Source organism: Musca domestica, unplaced genomic scaffold (assembly GCF_030504385.1).
Source record: "Musca domestica strain aabys unplaced genomic scaffold, Musca_domestica.polishedcontigs.V.1.1 31, whole genome shotgun sequence".
NCBI classification, from domain to species: Eukaryota; Metazoa; Arthropoda; class Insecta; order Diptera; family Muscidae; genus Musca; species Musca domestica.
Window position 1 is genome coordinate 5,748,430 of NW_026712309.1, and position 22,114 is coordinate 5,770,543.

General features: G+C 37.8%; 2 protein-coding genes across 2 annotated transcripts in view; one reads left to right on the top strand and one right to left on the bottom strand.

Annotated features, from left to right (window-relative positions):
* LOC101894872 (exostosin-1) overlaps window positions 1-22,114 on the top strand; it is a 296,257-nt gene that overhangs the window by 47,284 nt on the left and 226,859 nt on the right. The window lies entirely within an intron of this gene.
* Window positions 2,438-9,385, bottom strand: LOC109613501 (uncharacterized). Its single transcript, XM_020038359.2, has 3 exons — window positions 8,178-9,385; window positions 7,856-8,085; window positions 2,438-4,511 (listed from the first exon to the last, which is right to left on the bottom strand). Exons 1-3 carry the CDS (start codon window positions 8,205-8,207, stop codon window positions 2,735-2,737), a joined length of 2,037 nt encoding a protein of 678 aa, XP_019893918.2. The 5' UTR covers window positions 8,208-9,385; the 3' UTR covers window positions 2,438-2,734.

Consider the following 22,114-nt stretch of genomic DNA (forward strand, 5'->3'; position numbering starts at 1 on the left):
AGTAGGCCGACAGCCGTACATCGTAAGATCGATCCCAATTGTCCTGAATCGGATGACGATCAAAGAGACATGGGGTCTGAAATCGTTGATGGGTATTTCTGGCGTATCAAGTGATATATACCATGTAAAAAATATCTTAAGTGAGGATGTAATTGACACCTTTCTTAACAATTGTTTATTCGCAAATCGTACTGTGATAGGACGATAAAATATTGTCAAATGGCTACTCAACAAGGTTACAATGACAATATATTTTTTCTACGAAATCTTATCTGAAATAACATGCTCGAAGTTACCAACTTAGCGCACCGTATGTTTGTTTTTAACATAATTTAATTTCACGCTATGTTTCAAATGTCATTGAAATTCTTATTTTCAAATGTAAATATATAATTTTATCATTTCTCCGAAACGGCTTTGCAATAGTTCATTGTTCAACATAACTCAGAAGATATTTCAATCGCCTTGCTCCGATACACTGTATTTGCTAAAGGTGATGTTAAGTAGTTATTTTGCGTTGTTACAAAAATCAAATAATCAATTTCTTCAAAGAATTCTTTTGTTTGTGTAGGTAAATTGAATTCGGCAAAAACCACTGGTATTGTTTTCAATTTTCAATAAACTTTAATATATTGATGACCTTTTGAGGTAAGAGAATAACTTTGGACAACGCTGAGGTGGGGAAATCAAAAGAATATCTGTATTGAGAAACCACCCAGCAAACCAAACTGTGAGAGGTTGGATAGAATTCGACCAGGAAGTTATAGCAAACTTAAAATGTTTTACCGATTTCGATTGGAAATGCCTATAAAGTAGTCAAAATGTTCTCTGACTGAAAGGCCGAGTGAAAATCCATATTCGTGGAGATAAATTTGAATTTAATTAGCAGAGACAAAAACTGAGCGATTTTTTTCTCGAGAGAAAAAATTACGGTATTTTAAAATAAATTTATCACAAAAATGGAACACAAATCATACTTTTTCACAGAATTCGCTAAAGGGTTAGAGCACTCCAGCTTTTAAATGTGAATAAATCTTTTGTTTCTCGTACCATCGCCCGTTACCGTGATACTGGTAGCGTAACCCGACGTCAAGGAAGTGGACGGAAGAAAACAGCAACATCAGCAGAAATGGTTCGAAAAGTAAAGAAGCGACTTGATCGAAACCCGCGTCGCAGTGGCCGAAAAATGGCTCGTGAGCTTAACATATCGCAATATTCCATTCGGCAAATAATGAAAAATGAGCTCCGGATAAAGCCATTGAAATTTCAAAAAGAGCAAGAACTTACACCGCAAGAAAAAGAAAATAGACTCAAAAGAGCTAAAGAATTGCTTTGCTTGACCGAAAGTGGTGAACTGCCGAATTTGGCTTTCTCCGATGAGAAAACATTCGTTGTCCAGCAGTTTGTAAACAAATAAAATGATCGTGTTTACTTGCCAAAGAGGTCAGCTGAAAATGTGCACTTTCGGTTGGCCACCAGAATTCAAGCGGCGGCCATGGTGATGGTGTGGGGCGCCATATCAACCGATGGTCGCTCTCCGCTCGTATTATTCGACCTTTGCATCAAAATAAATGCCGAATATTATCGCGAAAATATTCTGAAGGGTGTATTAAAGCCTTGGGCACGCAAACATTTTGTCCGCCGACCTTGGACATTGCAACAGGGCTCAGCACCACCAAAGAATCGTTACAAAATGAGGTTTCTCGCTTCAGTTCCAGCGCACAATGGCCACCAAAATCTCCGGATACCAATCCGTTGGACAATTGTGTCTGGAGTATTTTGGAAAGCAAGGTTGGCACTAAAAAATGCCGAAGTATCCTTTTGAAGGCCATAATTCGTGCCAAAGGTCATCAATTCGAACAAATCTAAACTTATTCTAAAATGTTATGTTATTTCCGACATTTTCTGCTTTCATTCAATAAAATGTAAAAAAAAAGTCAAAAATTATGGTGTTTGACTTTGTTGATTTTGGGAGTATCTGTAGCCATTAAGGGACAATGACAATTTGTTAATTTTTTTTCCTCTGAATAAAATTTACTATCAGAGAAAACCGAGTGCATTGTCTCATCAAATCCTGTGAGTGATAAAAAGGCCATAAAACTCTTCTCTAAAATATCTCCATTGTATTCCATTACATCTCATTCTAATAGTCCTTATCACGAGTAGACTTTTCTAGGCATAAATCCACTTCAAAAATACCGTACACATTGAAGGAACTTACCTCACGTACAAGTTGTGATTTGATCCCCTTCGAGTATTATGGGGATATAGAGGAGCTCCATGCGACACCTCGCAGGTGTCGTCAAATGTAGAGGCTATTAATCGAATCGAATGCGTGCCTTTAATTTACACAGCGGTTTATTGAGGCAACGTATTTGTTTATTTTCTCACGTAACACATTTTAAGTGGCGAGCACACACCTCCACATACGCATACATATATACTCCTCGTAAATGTATACTACACATCTATAAAAACTAAGGTATAAATAATTTACTTAAATGCCTAGACTCTCTTTCTTGCTGATCTGTTCTTACGACTACAATAACAATAACAATTACTTAGTTACACTTACATATCTACTAAAACGCTCAATAAATAATTTGTTTAAAATTGACTTTGGTTGGTTGGTTGGTCGCACGCAGGGCTTCCTTGTTTGCAACACCCCTGGCAGCTTAGAGCTGTTTGCTTGGGGTTGTTGGTGCTGTTGCTGCCGTCTGTCGTCAGCCGTCTTCTAACCTTCATCTGTTTCCAATTTGTCACCGAATCGAATAGAGCCTCTGTGACGGCTGTTGCGATGTCTGTGGTATTCAATATTTCTTGTTTCATGAGCAGGTTGTGAGTGGGATGAGGGTGAGGAAGAGGAGGATGAGGCAGACAAGGTACTTGTGTTCGAAGAACCAGAGGAGGCAGAAGAAGAAATTGGAGAACTGTTGCCGCCCTCATGCGACTTGAGGCGAACATTTTTCCGTGAATGGTTTCCGGTGTTACGCACAGCTGAAATGGAGGTTGCTGACGCATTGGTTTCATAGCCTTGGAGAGATCCGGCAGAGGGTTCTGCTGCGTGATGAGCGTTATCCGAATTGTGTGTATCCGGTAAATCGGGTGGCCATTTTTGAGACTTGATACGTAGCGAGGATATCGAGTGCTGTGGATAGGCCGTGGGTTTGGGGTGGTAGGTGTTGGTCTCAGAGTAGGACACATTGGAAGGTATCCAGGTATTTTCCAACACCAATTCTTTGGGTTTATTACGGGGTTGTTGTTGCTTGACCACATACTGACTGTCGGGGCGTTCACGCATTTTCTTGAGGAAGGCCGGTGGATAATTGGGCTCTTCGGTTGTTGTGGTACTGGGCAGTGATGTCGTTGTCTCCACATGTGACCTATAACTACTGCTGCTGCTGCTGCCACTCAAGCGTGAAGGTGGTGGACCTCTGTGAGTTCTATATTCCGTTATTTGAACTTTTTCCGATGATGCCTCCTCAACTTCCTTGTGTTCCTCCACCTCACGTGGTATCTCCTTTTGGGGCGTAGCATACCGATGACCAAGTCCTCGCAGAGATAACGACAAGGAGGCCACCGGTACAGGTCGGTAGCTATAAAAATGTTCTTCAGGGTTTGTTTCTTCCTCGTTCTTATTGGTTTCGCTTGGCGACTCCGTTGTGCTTGTGGACCCCGTGGCCCGCAATGTCAATCCAGAGATTGGTACATGCTTATAGCTGTAGTAGTCATGGGACAAGGGTTGCATTACCGATTCCTCTGCCGTGTACTCCGTCACCTCATAGGTGTGTGATTTATTGCGATCACGTTCGAATTCACGTTCCCGTTCCCGCTCCATTTCCTCGTAGTCATTCGATTCGTATGTCGGATCATAGACTTGCTTCTGCGGCTGTGGCAACAGTTCACCCACAATGTTGGTGTGCAACAAACTCATCATTGATGGCCTGGCTGTGGAATGGCTCTCGTGGTCCTTAAACACCGGTTTCCAACTTTCGCCAAAATCTTGACCCCCCAATCCGACGCCTTTAACAATTTCTCCGTGTTGTAAATGGTCACGATTATGACCACGCTGTGAGTTGTCGCCAGAAGTGGGTTTCTTGTTAGAAGGCATGCGTTCCTCGTGTTTTGGTGGAAGTTTTCCCTCAGCTATAAGTTTCTGTTCTTTTTCCAGCTGCCGTAGCTTTCCATTTTCCAAGATGTACATCGACTTGGTCTTCTCGGCCAGCAATGGTTTCGGTGTCATGGCCATAAGTTTGATGACCTTTTTCGAGGGACGTATTTTAATAACTTTCGTCTCTTTGGTCAGAGGGTTACGTATGATGTAGCGTATACGTGTTGTCTCGGTTGGCAGGTAATCCAAAGCATTGCCGGAACCTGGTTTTCCACCTTGTTGTTGCTGTGGCATGAATTCACCAATCATACCCTTCATCATACGGGCGCCTGTCACCATTCGTCCAACGAAACCATCCACAGTTGTGTCCATTTGTTTCCACATGAAACGGCGTTGGGCCCTGTGATTTTAGAGCAAAATGCGGGTTTAGTTTCAGTTTATTTTATAATATATATTAATAGTAGTTGACTTGGGATTAGGAAAATCGGTGTCCAAGGGTAATCTTCAATTCAATCCTCGTTGAATTTATTGGATAATTAAGAGGAGCAATGGAACTTGCCCAGTCAAAATGATTTAGATTACTTTGTTTGTAAACGAATACAAGGAATACAACAAGGAATACACAACAAGATTAATCAATCGGATATTTTTTAAATACTTGTTTCTAGTGATGAATCGGATAACCCTTATAGTGACATATGAGAAAGCATACACTTAGGCACAGAAATAAAAGAGGATTCTGAGAAAAAGCAATACATAATTCTCGGGTGTGGATAGAGGACCCGTGATATTCATATCGTAACTTTTCCGACAAAATATTAATGTCGATCCAAAGATTTTTCCTGAAGTAATTGACTAAATTTCATTTTTAAGAAGTAGTTGTTCACGCCAATTCGGATTGACATTTACGCCAACTTCTTGGCATGGTTAACATTTCTTGAGTTAATGAAATTTTTCTAAAATTCAACTTTTTGACAGCCATACGTACTTTATATAATCATCATAATTCTGTCGCAGCATTATTCTTTATTTTGCCCCCAAAAGCATGCTTTATATATTCGAAAGTGTTCCTGCAAAATACAATTATAGTTGATGTATAGATGGCATCAGTTAAGAAGTGTAAAACTATACCAAGGGCATTTTGTTAATGATTTGTAGCTTTCTGGAAAGAATTTCTAAGAAAAAATTAATCAGCACATATCACACTTCCAAGCTCAGTCCAGGCATTTACAACTTTTTGAGAGATAGAATCATCTGTTACTAGTGCATAGCAAAGTACTGCTACTGAACAAGATTACAATTAATTTACAGATGGCGTTATTTAGAACATGAAATTCTGTATCAAGAATTTTGCTTAAGATTTGTTTCCTTAGAGGAATTTCGGAAATGGATACTGAAAAGTATGAACCAGTCTTTATTGAAAGTGTATAGAACAAACGTAATATGTTAACATATCAACAGGACGAAAGCGCGAAAGCCATAATGCTATGCTATTATTTGAAGTCCGATGGTGACGTCGAAAATAGCTGAAGCATTTATTTAAAATTTTGCGTGTAATTTATTTTCCATACCTTGTCAATCAGCTTGGTACTGTTACTCCTACAACACTTTGATTGTTGAGACCTACAATAATCGTCATGTGGAACGCGTGTGTACACCTAAAGTGCTCCTTAAATCATAAAATATTCCCCAAAGATCTTTTAAGAAAGTTTGTTGTTTTTTTTTTTTTAATAAAAAAGCATAATAAAAAATACCTCCCATGACAAAATCGTCAACTACTCCATTCTATGTAAGTCAACCTACGCTGATCTACGAGGATCGAACTAGTTGGGGACGCACCTTGTGGAATCTTTCAATAATGTAGAAGTTTATGACTGTTATAACATTTTGATTGTTGAAACCAGAGACACATCTGCATACCAAAGCACTACAAATATAACATTGTTATAATTGAGGCACAGGTGGCGCTATTTAAATCATAAAATATTGTATCAAACAATTTATAACTAGAGTATGTAGTTTTAACTTAATTTCACTTATGTCGTACATGAAAGGTATCAATTTGTCATTTAAGAATTTGGATGGAACAACGGTAATATCGATATCAACAGGACGGTAGCGTCTGCTACCCCATACCCTATGTGTTGCTATTATATGAACGGTAAGTCTTATCATGATGGAACTTTGACCGATGAATTTTTGTTTTCGAATAGTTGCCCTTGTCAGTTCGTTTGCATAGAAAGTTCACTCTGGTCTACGTGGTTTTAAAATAGTCGTCTACCCCTCGTTCAGCAGCGGTTGAAGCACTAATTGGGATATTTTTAGGTTTTATGACTTTTATAATATATTGACATTTGAAAACCTAAAATAACCGTCATATGGAACACATTTGCAGACCAAGGTACTACTGCTCATAAATTTTATCATTGAAGTATAGATGGCGCTCTTTAAATTATTAAATATTTTATCAGAGATTTATAAAGAAGTTTTACAGTTTTGGGGAAGCATTTCCAAGAAAACACTATTCCTAAAGGAAATGAATCAATTTGGCATATAATGCGGATAATACAACGGTAATATCAAAATCAATTGGACGATAGCGTCTGTATCTCATACCCATGCTCTGGGGCGTAGACATTATTCAATGCGTTATTTTATTTGCCAGTCTTGGGGCACACCTTGTTGCATATTTTTTTAAATTCTCTCAAATTTCGAGGAGCGACAGGCCTCCGGACAGGCCCAAACAAAGTATTCGAATAACATTGTTGCCATGTAATGGTTGAAATATTTATTTTGGCATTAAATATATTCTACTTCAAGTTTCGGCCGGGCCGAACTTTACGCCCTCCACCATTGAAATTTTTTAAAAAATTCCCAAAAAAACGCTTAAATGAAAAACGTTATGTGGGGGCCAACATAAGAAAATTTTGACTTTTAATACTGAATTTGAAACAATTCCGGTGCATAATGTCACTTAAATCATCAAAATTCCGAATATCGGGAGGTATCGTTGTATGGGAACTATACGAACACGTGGACCGACGTGGCCCATTTACGAATTTAGCTGTCTACTGGCAAAATACACACGTACTCATTCGAATGATATTAACGGACGGACAGACGAACATCGCTGAATATTTACGCTGATAATAAGGTGGGAAGTTTGATTCTTTTTATACACATTTCCGATTTTTAAAAATTTCTTTGGCAGTTTGTCATGTCATTAGTCATCGATGGCTTTATAGCAAAATTAACTACTTTGTGTCCTATGTTTATTGTTCTATGCTTTTGGAGCCATATATACTGGGAAAAGGTTGGGTCGCTCGATTCAGGCCCTGTCAATGGAAAAAAATAACCGTAACACTGCACTTCTTATACAAATGTGATCATGAAAAAATTAACTACATTTTCATTTCCAATTTTGTTTTTCTTTTTGAAAGAATTGATTTTTAACCGTCATCGTCAATTTTCCTCCTTCGGCTGTCTGTCCCCATATTTATTGGCAGGAAATGTGTTTTCGTTTAAAACGTAAAAATAAATGGAACAATAATCGATTTTATCTCCCTCTCACCTCAACTCACACAGAACCACAAACATCTAACCCTCCCCCTCCCCCTCAACCCTACCCCACCTTGTTTAGCGTATGTCTCTGTATCTCGTACGTTGTATGTTTTGTTGTCCAACGATATGGGTTAAATGCCAACGAACGTGTATCGTCGTTTGGTCATCGGTGTTAACACCCACCTGTGATTCGCTCCAGATGCTGGACTGCATTCGCATTCGCCATGCTGTTGACTCAGCAGCAACAGAAATGAAAACCATAAAATGAAATGGTAATGTCGTTGTTGTTGTTGGCGATAGTATGACAATTGCAGCGGCGTCGATGGTGGCGGCGTTGGCGATAACTTCTTTGGCTCTTTATCCAATTTTTTGTGGCCAAGCGAATTCGTTCTTACATGTTTCCACAGGATGCGCTATAAAAATGTTGAAAATACGACTTGAGTGATTTGTTTCAATATTCCGCCCCTTGCCCCCTCTCCCAAAATACAATCTTTCCATTACTTACACAACAATTTCGGAACAACAGAAGCAGCATCCTTTAGATATTTTTATTGAGCTGCTGGGTATATCTCCTCCAGAGTTGCAACAGTTGCCAGGGCTGCTCCTTCTTGTCGTCGTTCGTATCCGTGTGGTAGTCGTTGTTGTGAACCTTGTAATCCTGGTTGTGGCTGTTGTCGTAGTGATAATATTGATAACCCTGCCGTCGCTGCCGCAATGAGGTCTCCTGGCAATCTGCTGAAATCTCCTCAAGATCACGGTCGTGTATCGCCCTCTGCCGACGCTGTACGGATGTCTGTGGTGTGAGTTGTGTTGTTGTGTCTTCCTGTATGGCTGTGGCAACATTGAATCGAGGATATCTGTCTATTTCGTGTTTTATATAGCTAGCCACTGCCAAGCCAACCTCTCCGCATGTAACCAATTTGTTTGTACAGTCAGTCAGCCATGAAGAATGGTTGTTAAACGGCTGGTTGGTTTGTCGTCGTACCATTGTAAACTCACTCTCTCCATACATATTTTTTTGCTCTTGCTCTCATTCTTCCTCAGTTGCAATCGGCAAAAAACGTAAAAAAACAACAAACAATAATATTTACAATTTTTTTTTTGCATGCGATGCTTCCGAACCTCTAACTTTGGGCCTTCATTCACTTGCATTCAAAATTCCCGATCCATATTTATGAATGGAGTATTTGCTTTGGGCTTTCGAATGGATTTCGACTGGCGCATTGTGCTGCCATCAAAAGGTAGTTAGCTACACAATGCAATGGTGTTGGTTGTTTTTCTTCTTCGTCTCCTCTTATTGTTTATTGTGTTGTTGTTGTTTTTGGCGATGGATACATGCGAACGGCATTAACACTTTACCAGAAATGAATTGAAAGTAAAACAACCATGTCGTGATCTATTCACGCGTCACATGGCATCTGCATGGAAGTTACTTAAAGGAATGAAACCACCATTTGGTGGTTGATTTAAAAAATAGCATTTCGAATCAAAAATTAAATCGAAATGCTAAGCTTTTTCGATTAGAGAACACCTAGGGGAATTGTACTCCCATCGAAGGATATTTTTTCTAAGTCCACCATATTTTTTTAAATCTCGAAATTTGATAATAGCTTATATTCACTAAATATGCATAGATATTTTTCTCCAAAGTCTCTAAACAAACCCAGCAAAAACGTGCAAAAAGCTAAATAACTTACTTTCCCCATTACCAAATAATAAGGAACGACGGTATTCCAAAATCAAAACTAACACTTTTTCTATATACCTAGCGACTTAATTTACTTCAGGCGACATGGATCTTTAAAAAAACGGTGTCGGCAGCTCACTGTGAGTGTGTTCGGGAGCAGATGTTCAGGCCTTCTCGGATGGATCGGATGGACTCGTAGAATATATGTACCCGGTATTACCAAGTAAATGAGAATTATTTGCCTTATTTTGCCTGAATGTTGACGAAAGATGAATTGTCCGTTACAAGGCCAACGAATACTGGCGTGGCTGGTTGACGCTGTTCTCGTGTGGTGTTGCTGTTTCCGCTGCAATGGGTGCGTCTATATGTTCTGACTAATGTAAGTGATGAATTAATCACGTTACAGACTCCTTGGAATCACTGCATTTTAGCTATAAAGCATCTTCGGCAATATTACTAATAACAGTACGAGGATTATTCTGGTCAAACAGTTTATACCACAAACAACGAGTCGCCAAAGGGACCTCTTTGATCCTTTTCCAAAAATTCTCGCAGCAAGTCAAAATATTCTACAAAATGATTTATCATGTCCTTTCATAACCCTACACAATACTGGGTGAGATAAAAAAACTGCAACAAAGTCAAACGCCATAATTTTAACTTTTTTCTTCTAAAATTTTATTAAATGAAAGCAAAACTGTCGGAAATAGCATCAAATTTCAGAATAAGTCTAGATTTGTTTGAATTGGTCACTTTTGCACGATTTTTGGCCTTCAAACGGTTAATGAAACCGTCACGGCCCGAATGTTGTTCTGCGGTATTTTGGCCCATTCCCGGCGAAGCGCTTGCTTGAGGTGATCGACACTTTAGTATTTTTTAGGGCCAACCTTGCTTTCTAAAATACTCGAGGAACCTCATTTTGTAACCATTCTTGGGTGGCGCGTTCTGAGTCCTGTTGGAATGTCCTAGGTCTGCGCAAAAAATGTTTGCGTGCCTAAGCCTTTAATTCACCCTCCAGAATATTTTCGTAATATTCAGCATTTATTCTGATGCCACGGTCGATTAATACGAGAGGAGAGCGACCATCGGCTGTTATGGCGGCCCACGCCATCACCATGGCCGGCGCTTGAGTTCTGATGGCCAACCGAAGGTGCACATTTTCAGCTGATCTCTTTGGCAAGTAAACACGATCTTTGTGTTTGTTTACAAACTGCTGGACAACTAATGTTTTCCCATCGGCGAAAACCAAATTCGGCAGTTCACCACTTTCGGCTCTTTTGAGTCTATTTTCTTTCTGTTGCGGTGTAAGTTGTTGCACTTTTTGGAATTTCAATGGCGTTACCCCGACCTCATTTTTCAATATCTGTTGAATTGAATATTGCGATATGTTCAGCTCACGAGCCATTTTTCGGCCATTGCGACGTGGGTTTCAATCAAGTCGCTTCTTTACTTTTCGAACCATTTCCTCGATGTCGGGCTACGCTAGCATCATGGTAACGAGCGATGGTACGAGACACAAAAGATTTTTTCTCACTTTAATGCCACTAATGGTTTTCCAGACAAATATAAAGAAATCACACTATCACGCTTGAATTCCATCACGAATATCTTTTTTTCCGGAAAATTCTCACCATAATGTTTTTGTACGCTTGTAAACAATATAGTCCTTTGGGTATATATAGCTTTGTACTACATAAAACTTTTGGGTTCCATAAAACCTAGAAGTTTCTTGATATCCACAAGTCTTTTAAAAATTCCTTTAAAAATACATTCCATCAAATCCAAGCGATTTTCACAAAATATCAAAATCCCTTGGATAAACATCGTCACATCCAATTTATGCACTCTTCTTTAAAATTCTCTAAACATACCTTTGTTTGTATCAATTAGACCACTAAAAATTTCGAAGGGAGGCCTCAAAGCCCGTTAAAAATCCGCGTTTTATATGATTACAATAAATAATGGAATCTTGTAAAAATAATATTTACAAGATTCCATTTTCGTAGGGTCCGTAAGCCCTTTTATTTCTTATTCAAATTCCCAAGTATTTTGAGTTCTTATTACCCAAATCCTCAAAATATTGGCATTTCTGAGTGCCCATAGAACTATAAAAAAACTTAAAAAACTCAGCTTCTTGGATCCACAACTAAAGTTGTGTGAATCTAGTGATTTCATATCACTCATGCGCAGAGTTTTCATGCAAATGACCGGAGTCCACGAAACTAGACAAGGAACTAGTTCGTTCGATAGAGCTAGATTGACACAAATCTTACATGGATGTCAGCCTATGCATGTGACCGTAATAACAAACTAAACTTTTCTCTCTTCGCTTATGTCTCTCTTCGCCATTTAGACCTTCCTAAACCCCCCGTGGTCCATTCCTTAAAATTTCCATTAAAAATTCCCAAGTTTTCAAGGCTCTTGTAAATTCAATTCCAAGATTGAATTCTTTTAAGTATCTCTCTCTACCTCAAATAAAAGTTGCTATATATTTGTTTAATGCTGTTGCATGCACCCAACAATCAAAGAAACAAAAAAAGCTGGTACAACCAAACTACAGCTGGAAACAAAAAACAAAACAGAAAAAAATGCTCACAAAACAAATCGCACGTTCGTACCACGCAGCAGCGAGTGGGCATTGTTTGTTCGCTTCATTGTTTCGTGTAATCGCTCGATTTCTGTAACACTGCCGGCGTTGTTAATTGTTAATTACTTTCAACGATCCGTCGATGATAGCTGGGCTGATGTTGAGATTACTGCAGCGGCAGCGGCATGTGTAACCCCTCTCTCTCTCGCTTGTCTCACCTGCCTAATGGCCAAGGAAAGAAGAAAGTTTTTTTTTTGCTTTTGTTTGGTTGGCTATGGCGTCAGAGCATTGGCAGCCAGGCAGATAGACGCTGCCGCAGCTATTGTTTTCAGTTTGATTATTATTTAATATTTCTATTTTTATGATTATCAATTCACTTCCTTCCGTTTTACAAATGACGACGTTGATGACGGCACAATGGGAATTGGGTATGTTGGAAAGAGGCCGAGGGGTGGTGGTAGTCCAAACGTCCATCAATAAATGTTAAATTAAATGTTTGCAGTTTAAATTTATTTGGTTTATTCGTTCGGGTATTTGTATTTGTATTTGTGTGTGTGTGTTTTATTAATTTTGATATGTTGTTCCATTTAGTTATGGCATTAGCAGTTAAGTCGTAAAACATTCACACGCACACACACATACACATGAACATTCAATCAATGAACAAAATTTCAATTCCGAAAACTGAGGCTGAAATTTATTAAATAATAAAAACATATTTATTGTTTTCGAGCTTAAATTAGTTGCCAAGCATTTTGCCATCAATTTTCTCATCTGCGGCACGAACGAGAGTGAACGACCATTTAAATGTGTTGGGCTCAAATGTGGCGAGGGAAAAAAATTGGGCCTACTATTGTTACTGCCGCAGCCTCTATTGACAGTGGATGAATGACTGACTGAATGAATGAACGATTGTGCGTTGGTTGTGTGTTTCGTTTCGTTTCATTTTATTTTTGTTGGTGGTATTGCCATCACCAAAAGGTCGCTGACTTCATTTGTTTGCAATTACTGCACACATCGCCTGCCCACACGCCAACCAACGAACCAACTAAACGCCAATGCTTCAGCAGCCAGTATTCCCTCGCCACAACTCTTGAAATGAAATTTTCGCTAAAATTAAATGCCGAACAAATTTCCTCATCCTAAAAATAGCAAATAATTGCTCATTTAAATATTTAAATAGTTGGAATTTGTTGCAGGCAACATCATCGGGGCACACAGGCTTACACATCGACACACTTGGCCGGCTGTAAGCGGTAGACATCGAGAATCTGTGTAAAATGAATCAAATTTCCAATGCGAGTGGGCATGGACACACATACAGTTACACACACACTTGCTCTCCAAAGAGCCAGCGTTTTGTGAAACTGACCACCACCACCATCGGCCACCAACAAATAATCAGTTTAAATAATCTCAAACTAGCTGGCCCGGTCCGCGTTGCCGGCCCGTACTTTTTGTCTATTATGCATATTTTCCCAAGCATAATTATCCACAGATATGACTGATATAAATGTTCACGTACAGGTCGATTTAAAGTGTTTTAAAATACCTGTACCCATTTTTAACCAGTGGGCTTCAATATTTAAACCGTGGGCTTCAACTATGTGGATGTGCTATACAAATCTATTAAAAAGTATATATCAATCTTATCGCCATATAAGGGATCAAATTAATTTTTAATATGGTAAAAATCGTAGCAAAATCTTCCAGTCAAATGAGCAGTAAGATTTTCAACCTCCCCCCCCCACTAATAAACATTATTAGCAAAATTCTTTGAAATATGGTTAAATTAGGAGGTACTTTCTTTATACTCCGAAACATCGACCTACATTGAAAACTTTCTTCAACCCCTTATAATCCAAGATGACAAATAGAGGCCAAATCAAAAATATAGCACAACAATATAGCATGTCATAGCTTTTCGCGTGATTTAAATAAGTAAAAATAGTTTTATCCACCTCATAATTGAGGGCAGAATGATAAGATGGGATTTAATTTTATTTGTCATTTAAATTGTAAGTTGGAGACCCCTTAAAGTCCATATTTTCATCATGGTATAATTCAATGATGATTCAACAAATATTCGGTCCCGTGCTACTTTGTTATATTTGTAATTTGTTCATGTTTCCACAATTTATTTCATATAGATGCACATCCCAAATCTACGTTCCCAACCAATATTCTTTTGGGGGTTACAAATTCAATAGAATACAAAATTTTCTTTTCTGACCACACATTAGATGTGAAAGTGGACTTGGGGATACTCCAATGTGGGGACTTTACTTAAATTAATTCCTATGTGGCAATTATCTGTATGATGGTTCCCTACCCTAGGGTGGCATATATAAATTTTTTTAGCCAAATCAATTGATGAATGTGGTCAATACCAATATGGGCCCTACTCTGAAAATTTCAAATTTTATGCGAAGAGGTTCTCTACCCCCTTGGAAACAAAAATGTCAAATAAGGGTCAAAAAATGAAAAAAGTGGCCAAGACCCCAAAAATAGCTTAAATCATAGATGGTTATATAAATATGAAATCGGGTTGTTTCCTTATCCGTGAGTTATGCAAAACGATTTTAGGTATTTTGAATATTTGAGAAGAATTTCTGGAAGGATATAAAACCTTTTCTTACTAAAAGTCCCATTCGCTCTACTATCTTGCACCTTTTATATTTGGTATTTTACTAATTATTCTCCCAAAGAATTTTGCATTTTGAGCTCTCATTGGACGGATCATTGTCACGCTTTGAAATGAGTTTAAATGTGTTCGCATCTTCCAGCTGAACCACGATGTAGGCCCTGGAGTTGAAAGGTAGATGTCAGTCAACATCCTATTTCGCACTTATTTCATTTTTTTAGTGAAAAATTATTCTTTATTTGGTTCACAAAAAATCCACTGAATTCAATATGATAATACAAATTGAAAAAAAAAACTGACAAAAAAAAGAATAACAAATTGAAAAAATCTTCAACTCGTTCGCTGATTTTTACAGCAAATGTTTAAAGATCCTTACAAAGTTTGTCAATAGAGTGTACTATTACTTTAAAATTCGATTCCATTGAAATGAGATCTTTTTTTCATGATTTTTTAGCGATTTTGAAAAAGTATCTTTTAACGTTGTTGTGACCGCGTTAAATTATTTCGATATCATCTATTCCGTTTCGCCACCACATAATTCGGTACTACACTTCCATGTAACCCGCCATCAATTTTAGTTCTCAAGAAATCAAGTCAATTAAATAAATTGGTATTAATATTCGAATTCAAAAATAAAAAATGTAAAAAAAAACACTACAAATGTACATTAGAAAAAATAAGTCAAAATGGAAAAAAATCATGCAAAATAAAACATTACTGTTGTACATTTGAAAAGTCAAAATGAAAATGTTAATATATCACGTTTTTACGCGATTTTTTTTGATATTATCCTTTTCGGAGAGGAGACAACTCCGAATTTGTGTGAATCGTTAAAATCAGTCCAGCGGTTCTTAAGTTATAAGCGTAGTAACTAACACAACTTACATTTATATATATAGATTACATCATAAAATATGATTTCGAACATTTTTATAATTTTTAAATGCAAATTACCGAAAGTGCTTGAAAGCTTGAAAAACAACAGCTACAACAACAGTTAATTAAGGAGGGGCGAGAAGTGCTAAATATGAAATTACACAGCGAGTTTGGTGGAAAATTGCGAAAAAAGAAATAATTATATATATTCTGAGCAATTGAAAGTTAAATTAAAATTTGTTGCTCCAACATAAATTAAACGTCCCGGCAACAGTAACCCAGCAAACCAAGGCGGTAGAGTTTTCAAATGTTTATCTAAATAGGCATCAAAAGCACAACAATATGTTGAAATGGAAACTTTTAGTTTAGTCTCTTGACAAAAAAATGACAATTTTATTGAACAACATTTATGGAGAGATCGGAATAGAAGAGTGAAAGCCATCGGAGGGGGGGGGGGGGGTCTACTTCCACCAGATAACCATGGATATATGTTAGTGTTTATTTTGTTAAAACAACATTTGTTCTTGATGTACAGATCTTCGGAGACGTATTCGGTGCTCATGATATAATCTTTCGAGCACGGCTGCTAATTTGGGAGAAGATTTCCAGTCTAAGGTCAATCGGGTTCCGATTGATTTCCATAGGTTTGTTCGGCAGCTACTCACTGTGTATATTTTCGGGAGGCCTTCTGAGATGGATGGATTGACAGTTCACTGAAGATGCACTCGGCGGGAAAAGTAATTTTTCGTGGGGGAATACCCGGTTATTCGACCTGAAAGTTTGGATACAGAATTCGGGTTTTATCCGGTTCTACAAAACTGATATGTACACAATGATTATCATTTGAAAGCTTATCCAACAAGTGGTCATATATTGAACCGGTTCCTATGCAACATTTTTGTACCGGAACTGTTTAAAAAAACTACTAAAAAGTCGAAAACGGACAAAATTATGGTGTATTAAGATCAACATATTACTACTACAAATGTGCTGATAACTCTTGTGCTTCCGAAGATATTAGTGATAAAAATCATGAAATTCAGATTTTCTCCACTAATATGTATCTAAAATGTAAAAAGTGCGGATTATGTCTGCTTCCATAACGGACATAATTCCCATGGCGGGTATGACAATTTGCTGTGAGGGAAGAAGACAAGGCTTAAGTTGAGTTAGGAGCTATGCTCGCGTTGACCTGAATTTAAAATAAAGTCTAGAAAATTTATGGATCGCGAAGCCGGTGTTAGACATACCCCAGAGGAGAAAATCTTAAGTCCCGGCCGATAACCAGCTGCTTAATAAAGCTATCTTCATAGCTATCTTCATAGCTATATTCATAGCTGCTTAATAAAGCTATCTTCATAGCTTTATTAGCCGCTGGTTATCGGCCGGGACTTAAGCCTTGTCTTCTTCCCCCACAGCAAATTGTCATACCCGCCATGGGAGTTATATCCGTTATGGAAGCAGACATAATCCGCACTTTTTATGGGGGTTATGACCAAAAAAGAAAAAAAAAGGGCTAATCCGTGGGGGTTATATCCGGGCACCGTCAAAGATATCACCAAGTCAACGAGAATTATATCTCCTATGTAGTAAACAGTGTGGGTGACTCCCACGATAGCACCTGGTCACGTACAACGATAACAGCAATTGATTACGGGAAGAATCTTTGCCTCCTCATATAGATGGTCCATGGATGGGGTCATGAACATTGTCACATTGTTGCAGTTCTCAGAGCAGCTTTTGACAGAACTAGATATTCTTCCATTTCGTAGCACTTGTATTCGCACACACAACACAGGTCGCATAGCTGACTTCAGACTGCCCAGAGCTTATTTTTCAATATTTGCCGAATAGAATATTGACGTCGGGCTACGCTACCAGTAACGAGCGATGGTACGAGACACAAAATATTTATTCACTTTTAAATGCTGCCAAATATAAAGAAATCACACTATCACGCTTGAATTCCATCACGAATAACTTTCTCTCGGACATTAATAGGTTACATTGTTTGCATCTCCATTGCCCTTTTCCTCTCCCTCTCCCTCTTATATAGTTTATTTGAAAACTCCAAATAGAATATTTTATATTTATGACATATTCCTAACAGATATTGGTACATTTATGTTATCCCTTAAGCGTGCAAGACTTGTAAAAGTGACACCCTGCCTTACCCCTTACTATATCGACTCCACACATGTATCCTTGTGTGAGTTATAGAACTTTAGTTAACTGTCACTATCCCCCATAAACGTACTTAAATAATAGCTCCTAATGCGTTTAGTTTAGTTTATTTTTGTTGTTCTTTCTCTCCTTCGTTGGCTTCGCTTCGGCTTCTTCGAATAATTGCCAAGGACATAAATCATAAGTTTTGTGTCAATCCAAATGTACTTTTGGACTTGTTGAAAGGCTTAGGGGGGTAGGGAGGGATGAATGAAGGGAGCAAGGACTCAGTTAAAAAGAGACACTGGAATTATCTGTCACTTTGTGATTGTCTCCTAGCCATGTGACTATCACTTATCACTTAATGGAACAATTCTATTTGTTGCCAGACTACGTGCCATGTCTTTTATGGACTCCGTCGTGTTTTCTCTCTCTATCTGTCGGCGGCACGAACGGAATGGACAATTGTTTCAGTTTTAATGGTGTCGTCACACAGTGGCATCTGGGGGAATGCCACTCTCTTTTGGTTTATGTAAGTACTTCAGAAAAGGGTAAAATAGACGTAATTGTTTAGGCTACACATTTTCTGGAAAAAGGGATTTAAAAAGAGTAGAAATGTTTAAGATTGGATATTGAAGCTTTCAATATTACTTATTTATTTTCAGAGTTACATTTACAGCAATCCTTTTGTCGAATATCTAAAAATTCGAGAATGACGTTGTGAACTTTTTTATTTTTCAAATTCAACTACTTTGCACTTTAACATTCTAATCGATTTTGGATTCGAAAACTATAATACTTTGAACAAGTGGTTGTCTTTTCGAATCAGGACAGATATTACATTTTTAGAAAAAATAATAGCAATTAGAAAAAGTCAAAAGCAGCTAAATTTTAGAGAATTTTCGAAATTTCAAAAAAAAAAAAAAAAATCCGTTGAAAATGCCGCTAAAATTTTAAAAATTCCGAATATCAGGTGTAACAGGTGTACACTTCCACAAAGAAGTTGTTGACCGGTGGGATATCCACGCTGAGCACTCCCACACATTCCATGTACGGATAATTAGAGGCAGTCTCCAGCGAGATTCGTCTTAATTGAAGATAATGGCGTAATAAGTTTGTCCTAAAATCTACTTCCGCTGCTATCCTTCCTCAATAATCTGTTACCATAACAACTTTGTTGGCTGAAATATTCCTACAATTTATAGATTCTATTATTTAATTTATCTTAAGACCACACACATTATGTATGAGTCATATGTAAAGTGACTTTTTCATAATTTTTATTTTACATTTTTAAAGCATACTTTAAGGAACTTCCCACAAGTTTAAAACTAACAAATAACGCTATAGTGTATATAAACTATATACTGTGCAATGCTAAAATATAAACTTGGACAATCCAATGCCGCTAAGTGCGTCAGGTCTAGTGTTAAAGACATATATATCTATGGAACATTGAAAAGAAGAAAATCTTATGGGGAGGCCCCAAAGAGGTAAAAACGAAGAACCTTTTATTGCTAGGTAAAAAAGAGATTACTGAGGTAACAGGCATCCTTACGGGTCACCTGGGCCTGCGAACTCATTTGTTCAAGATAGGTTGTGCAGATAACAACATATACAGGGCATGCGGAGAAGATGATGAAACGTTGGAGCATTTTTTCTGTCAATTCCCAGCGTTTGCAAATATCAGATCCTAATTCTTAGGGAACGACTTAATTAGAACATGGTAAACGAAATTAAACAGTTAAGGAATTTTGTTAAGGCAACTAAATTCCTGATATAATAAACTGAACACTGCCCATTGTCTTTCAATAGCTTTAGTTTAGAGGGCACAGCAGGCCTATACTGGAAATATGGCAGCGGACCACCGGCACATATGGCAGTTCTTTGGTTCCACTTTTCAGCCTAGCCTAAACAGTAAACTAAGAAAGGGGTGTTGTACCAAATCAAGGACAATTACTAAAAGAGTAGAATCTGCTCATTTTCGAACGTATTTTGCTCGTACTCTAAATCAGACAAACATTCTCGCCCTTATTGAAGATAAATCAAAAAATGGAATTTTTCGCGTTTTGTTTTTTCAACTTTAAATAGTGCTCAATTTCGAATCGAATTTGTCCAAGTTTCTCAGTTGTCTGATATACATAGAGGTAGCAGTCGGGTTTCGAAACAAATATGTTATTGTTTGGGGTTAATGCGGTATCGAACGAGAACTTACTTCGTATGTACATGTCCAATTGTAGATTCCATTTCTTGGAAAAGGAAAACCATGACAAGACTGCACCACGTGAAAACTGTAACTAAGTTTCGGCCGGGTCAACTACACTTGAGACAGTCTACTTCCATGGAACTAATAAGTTCCTCATTTAGTTTCTTGAACTCCTGTTGTTTGTATGAAAACTCTCCGCATGAGTGGAATGAAACATATGCAATTACTCATACGTTTAGGACCTCGTGTACTGAACTATGGACTAGATTGGCACAACTCTACCCTCCATTTGGAAGGAACTTAAAGATTAAAAAAAACGTCGAAAAATATCGGTTAAATGAAAACCTTTACCCCTTTTTTGTCATTGGCTGTAGTACTGATTCCGAACTTCAAATACGAAAATTGAAATTCCGGAGAATAATGTAAAGTCATCAAAATACCGAATATTAGGAGGGACCATTATATGGGGCTATACGAAGACATGGACCTGCATATACAATTCTCTGTCATTGGTTGTAGTAACCATTATGAAATTTGAAACAATTTCGGTAAATAATGTCGCTAAAGTTATTAAAATACCGAATCTTGGGAGATACCATTATATGGGGCTATACGAACCCGTGGGCCTGCATAACTAATTTTTAGCCATCGGTTTAAGTACCCACTAAGATTTTAAAAATATGAAATTTGAAACAATTCCGGTAAATAATGTCAGGTGGCAGGAACCGTTAAATGGGGGCTATACCAAAACTTGGACCGACATGGTCCATTTTCGAACTTAACCGGACTATTGGCAAAATACACATGTGCGCAAATTATTGACTTATATCTCAATTCGTTCGAAAGATAGCGTGTTTATAACAGACAGACACACAGATGGCCATCGCTATCAAGAATATTTATACTTTGTTGGGTCTGACATGAGTATTTTGAGGAGTTACAAACGGAATGACACACTTATATACCCCCCGTAGCATGGTAGTGGAGGGTATAAAAAGAAACAGAAGACTCTGTGTACAGAATTTAAATTTTCTAGTTCTTCCCGGAGTCGTCGTACTTAACCACATTTGCTGGTCCTTATGAACGGAAGTCCTCTCCTGATTTGCTGCAAATATTTCATTAGAAACTACAATTTTCTATTTTATTTAGCCTATCACAACTACTGTGTCCTGGAATTACACATAAATTTTAGTGTACTCATCAGTGTGTGTGTCTGTGTGTGTTGTTTACGTATAGGTGTGCTAAATAAGTCGTTTTTATGTCGACCTGGCTTAATCGGCTTAGACAATGTTTGAGGATTATTTTGTACTCATCACTGCTTAGTTTTGTGGCTTGGATGGCAAGACTCTTGTTGTTGTTGTTGCTGTTCTGTGGCTGATGTTGCTCTCAACCAATTGAAACATTTAGTGCTGGCACAAGGTGAAGGTTAGCTGCTTGGCGTCTTCCTCTTCTTCTTGTTGTTAACTCACAACGGTGGCAATCAAATGAAATGGGGTATTTGTGTCAACAGTAAATTACAGACAGACGAAATGAATTTATGAAATAAGCTATCTTCTGAATGGAAAACGTTGGGTGTCATTTTTTTTTTCAAACATTAAAATCAGAATAATTTTTCCTACAAAATTTAACATCATAACTTGACATTTTGAAAATTTCAAGGTATGTGAATTTTAATTGTCACCTAAAAATAGTGTAACTATTTTTTCCCAAAAAATGTAAATCTCGTCAACAGATTTGTTTCGGTTGTGGATAATAATTTTATCACACATAAACCCTTCACTCACCGGAAGAAGAATAACAACTAAGACATCCAACTGCCACCTACTTTTCGAACACTCTAAATTTTATTTTCCCCATAAGTTTGCCACATTTCATTCAAAATGGAAACTTTGGGATGTTGAATTATTAAAGGCTGCATGCGAGCATGTTGAGCACCCACTCCCTCAGCAGCAGCAGTTGCAGTTTGGTCCCATTCCATTGCAGCTCTTCAGTTCCATCTCCAAATGTAAACAAATGAGATTTTCATTAAAAGTTTGTTCAATGCTATGCTGCCGTTGTTCTTGTTGTTGCTGCTACTGCTGCTGCTTTTGAAAACAGAAAGTGTTTGTTAAAAACTTTTGATTCTGTCTGTCTGTATCTCTCGCTCGCTCTCTCTCTCTCTCCCTCTTTCCTTGCTTGTTAATATTTTATTTATGCGTCAATTTCACAGCCACTCCACTCGCTCAGTGACACATCAATTATGAATTCTATGGCAATTTTTACTCCTTGTTTTAGTTTTA

Bases quoted from the DNA above. Each gene is read 5' to 3' on its own strand.
- LOC109613501 (XM_020038359.2), bottom strand. From the start codon at position 8,207: ATGCTGCTTCTGTTGTTCCGAAATTGTTGT. The intron at 8,086-8,177 runs GTAAGTAATGGA...ACATTTTTATAG, and splicing joins TGTTGTTCCGAAATTGTTGT to CGCATCCTGTGGAAACATGT. The intron at 4,512-7,855 runs GTGGGTGTTAAC...CTAAAATCACAG, and splicing joins GCATCTGGAGCGAATCACAG to GGCCCAACGCCGTTTCATGT.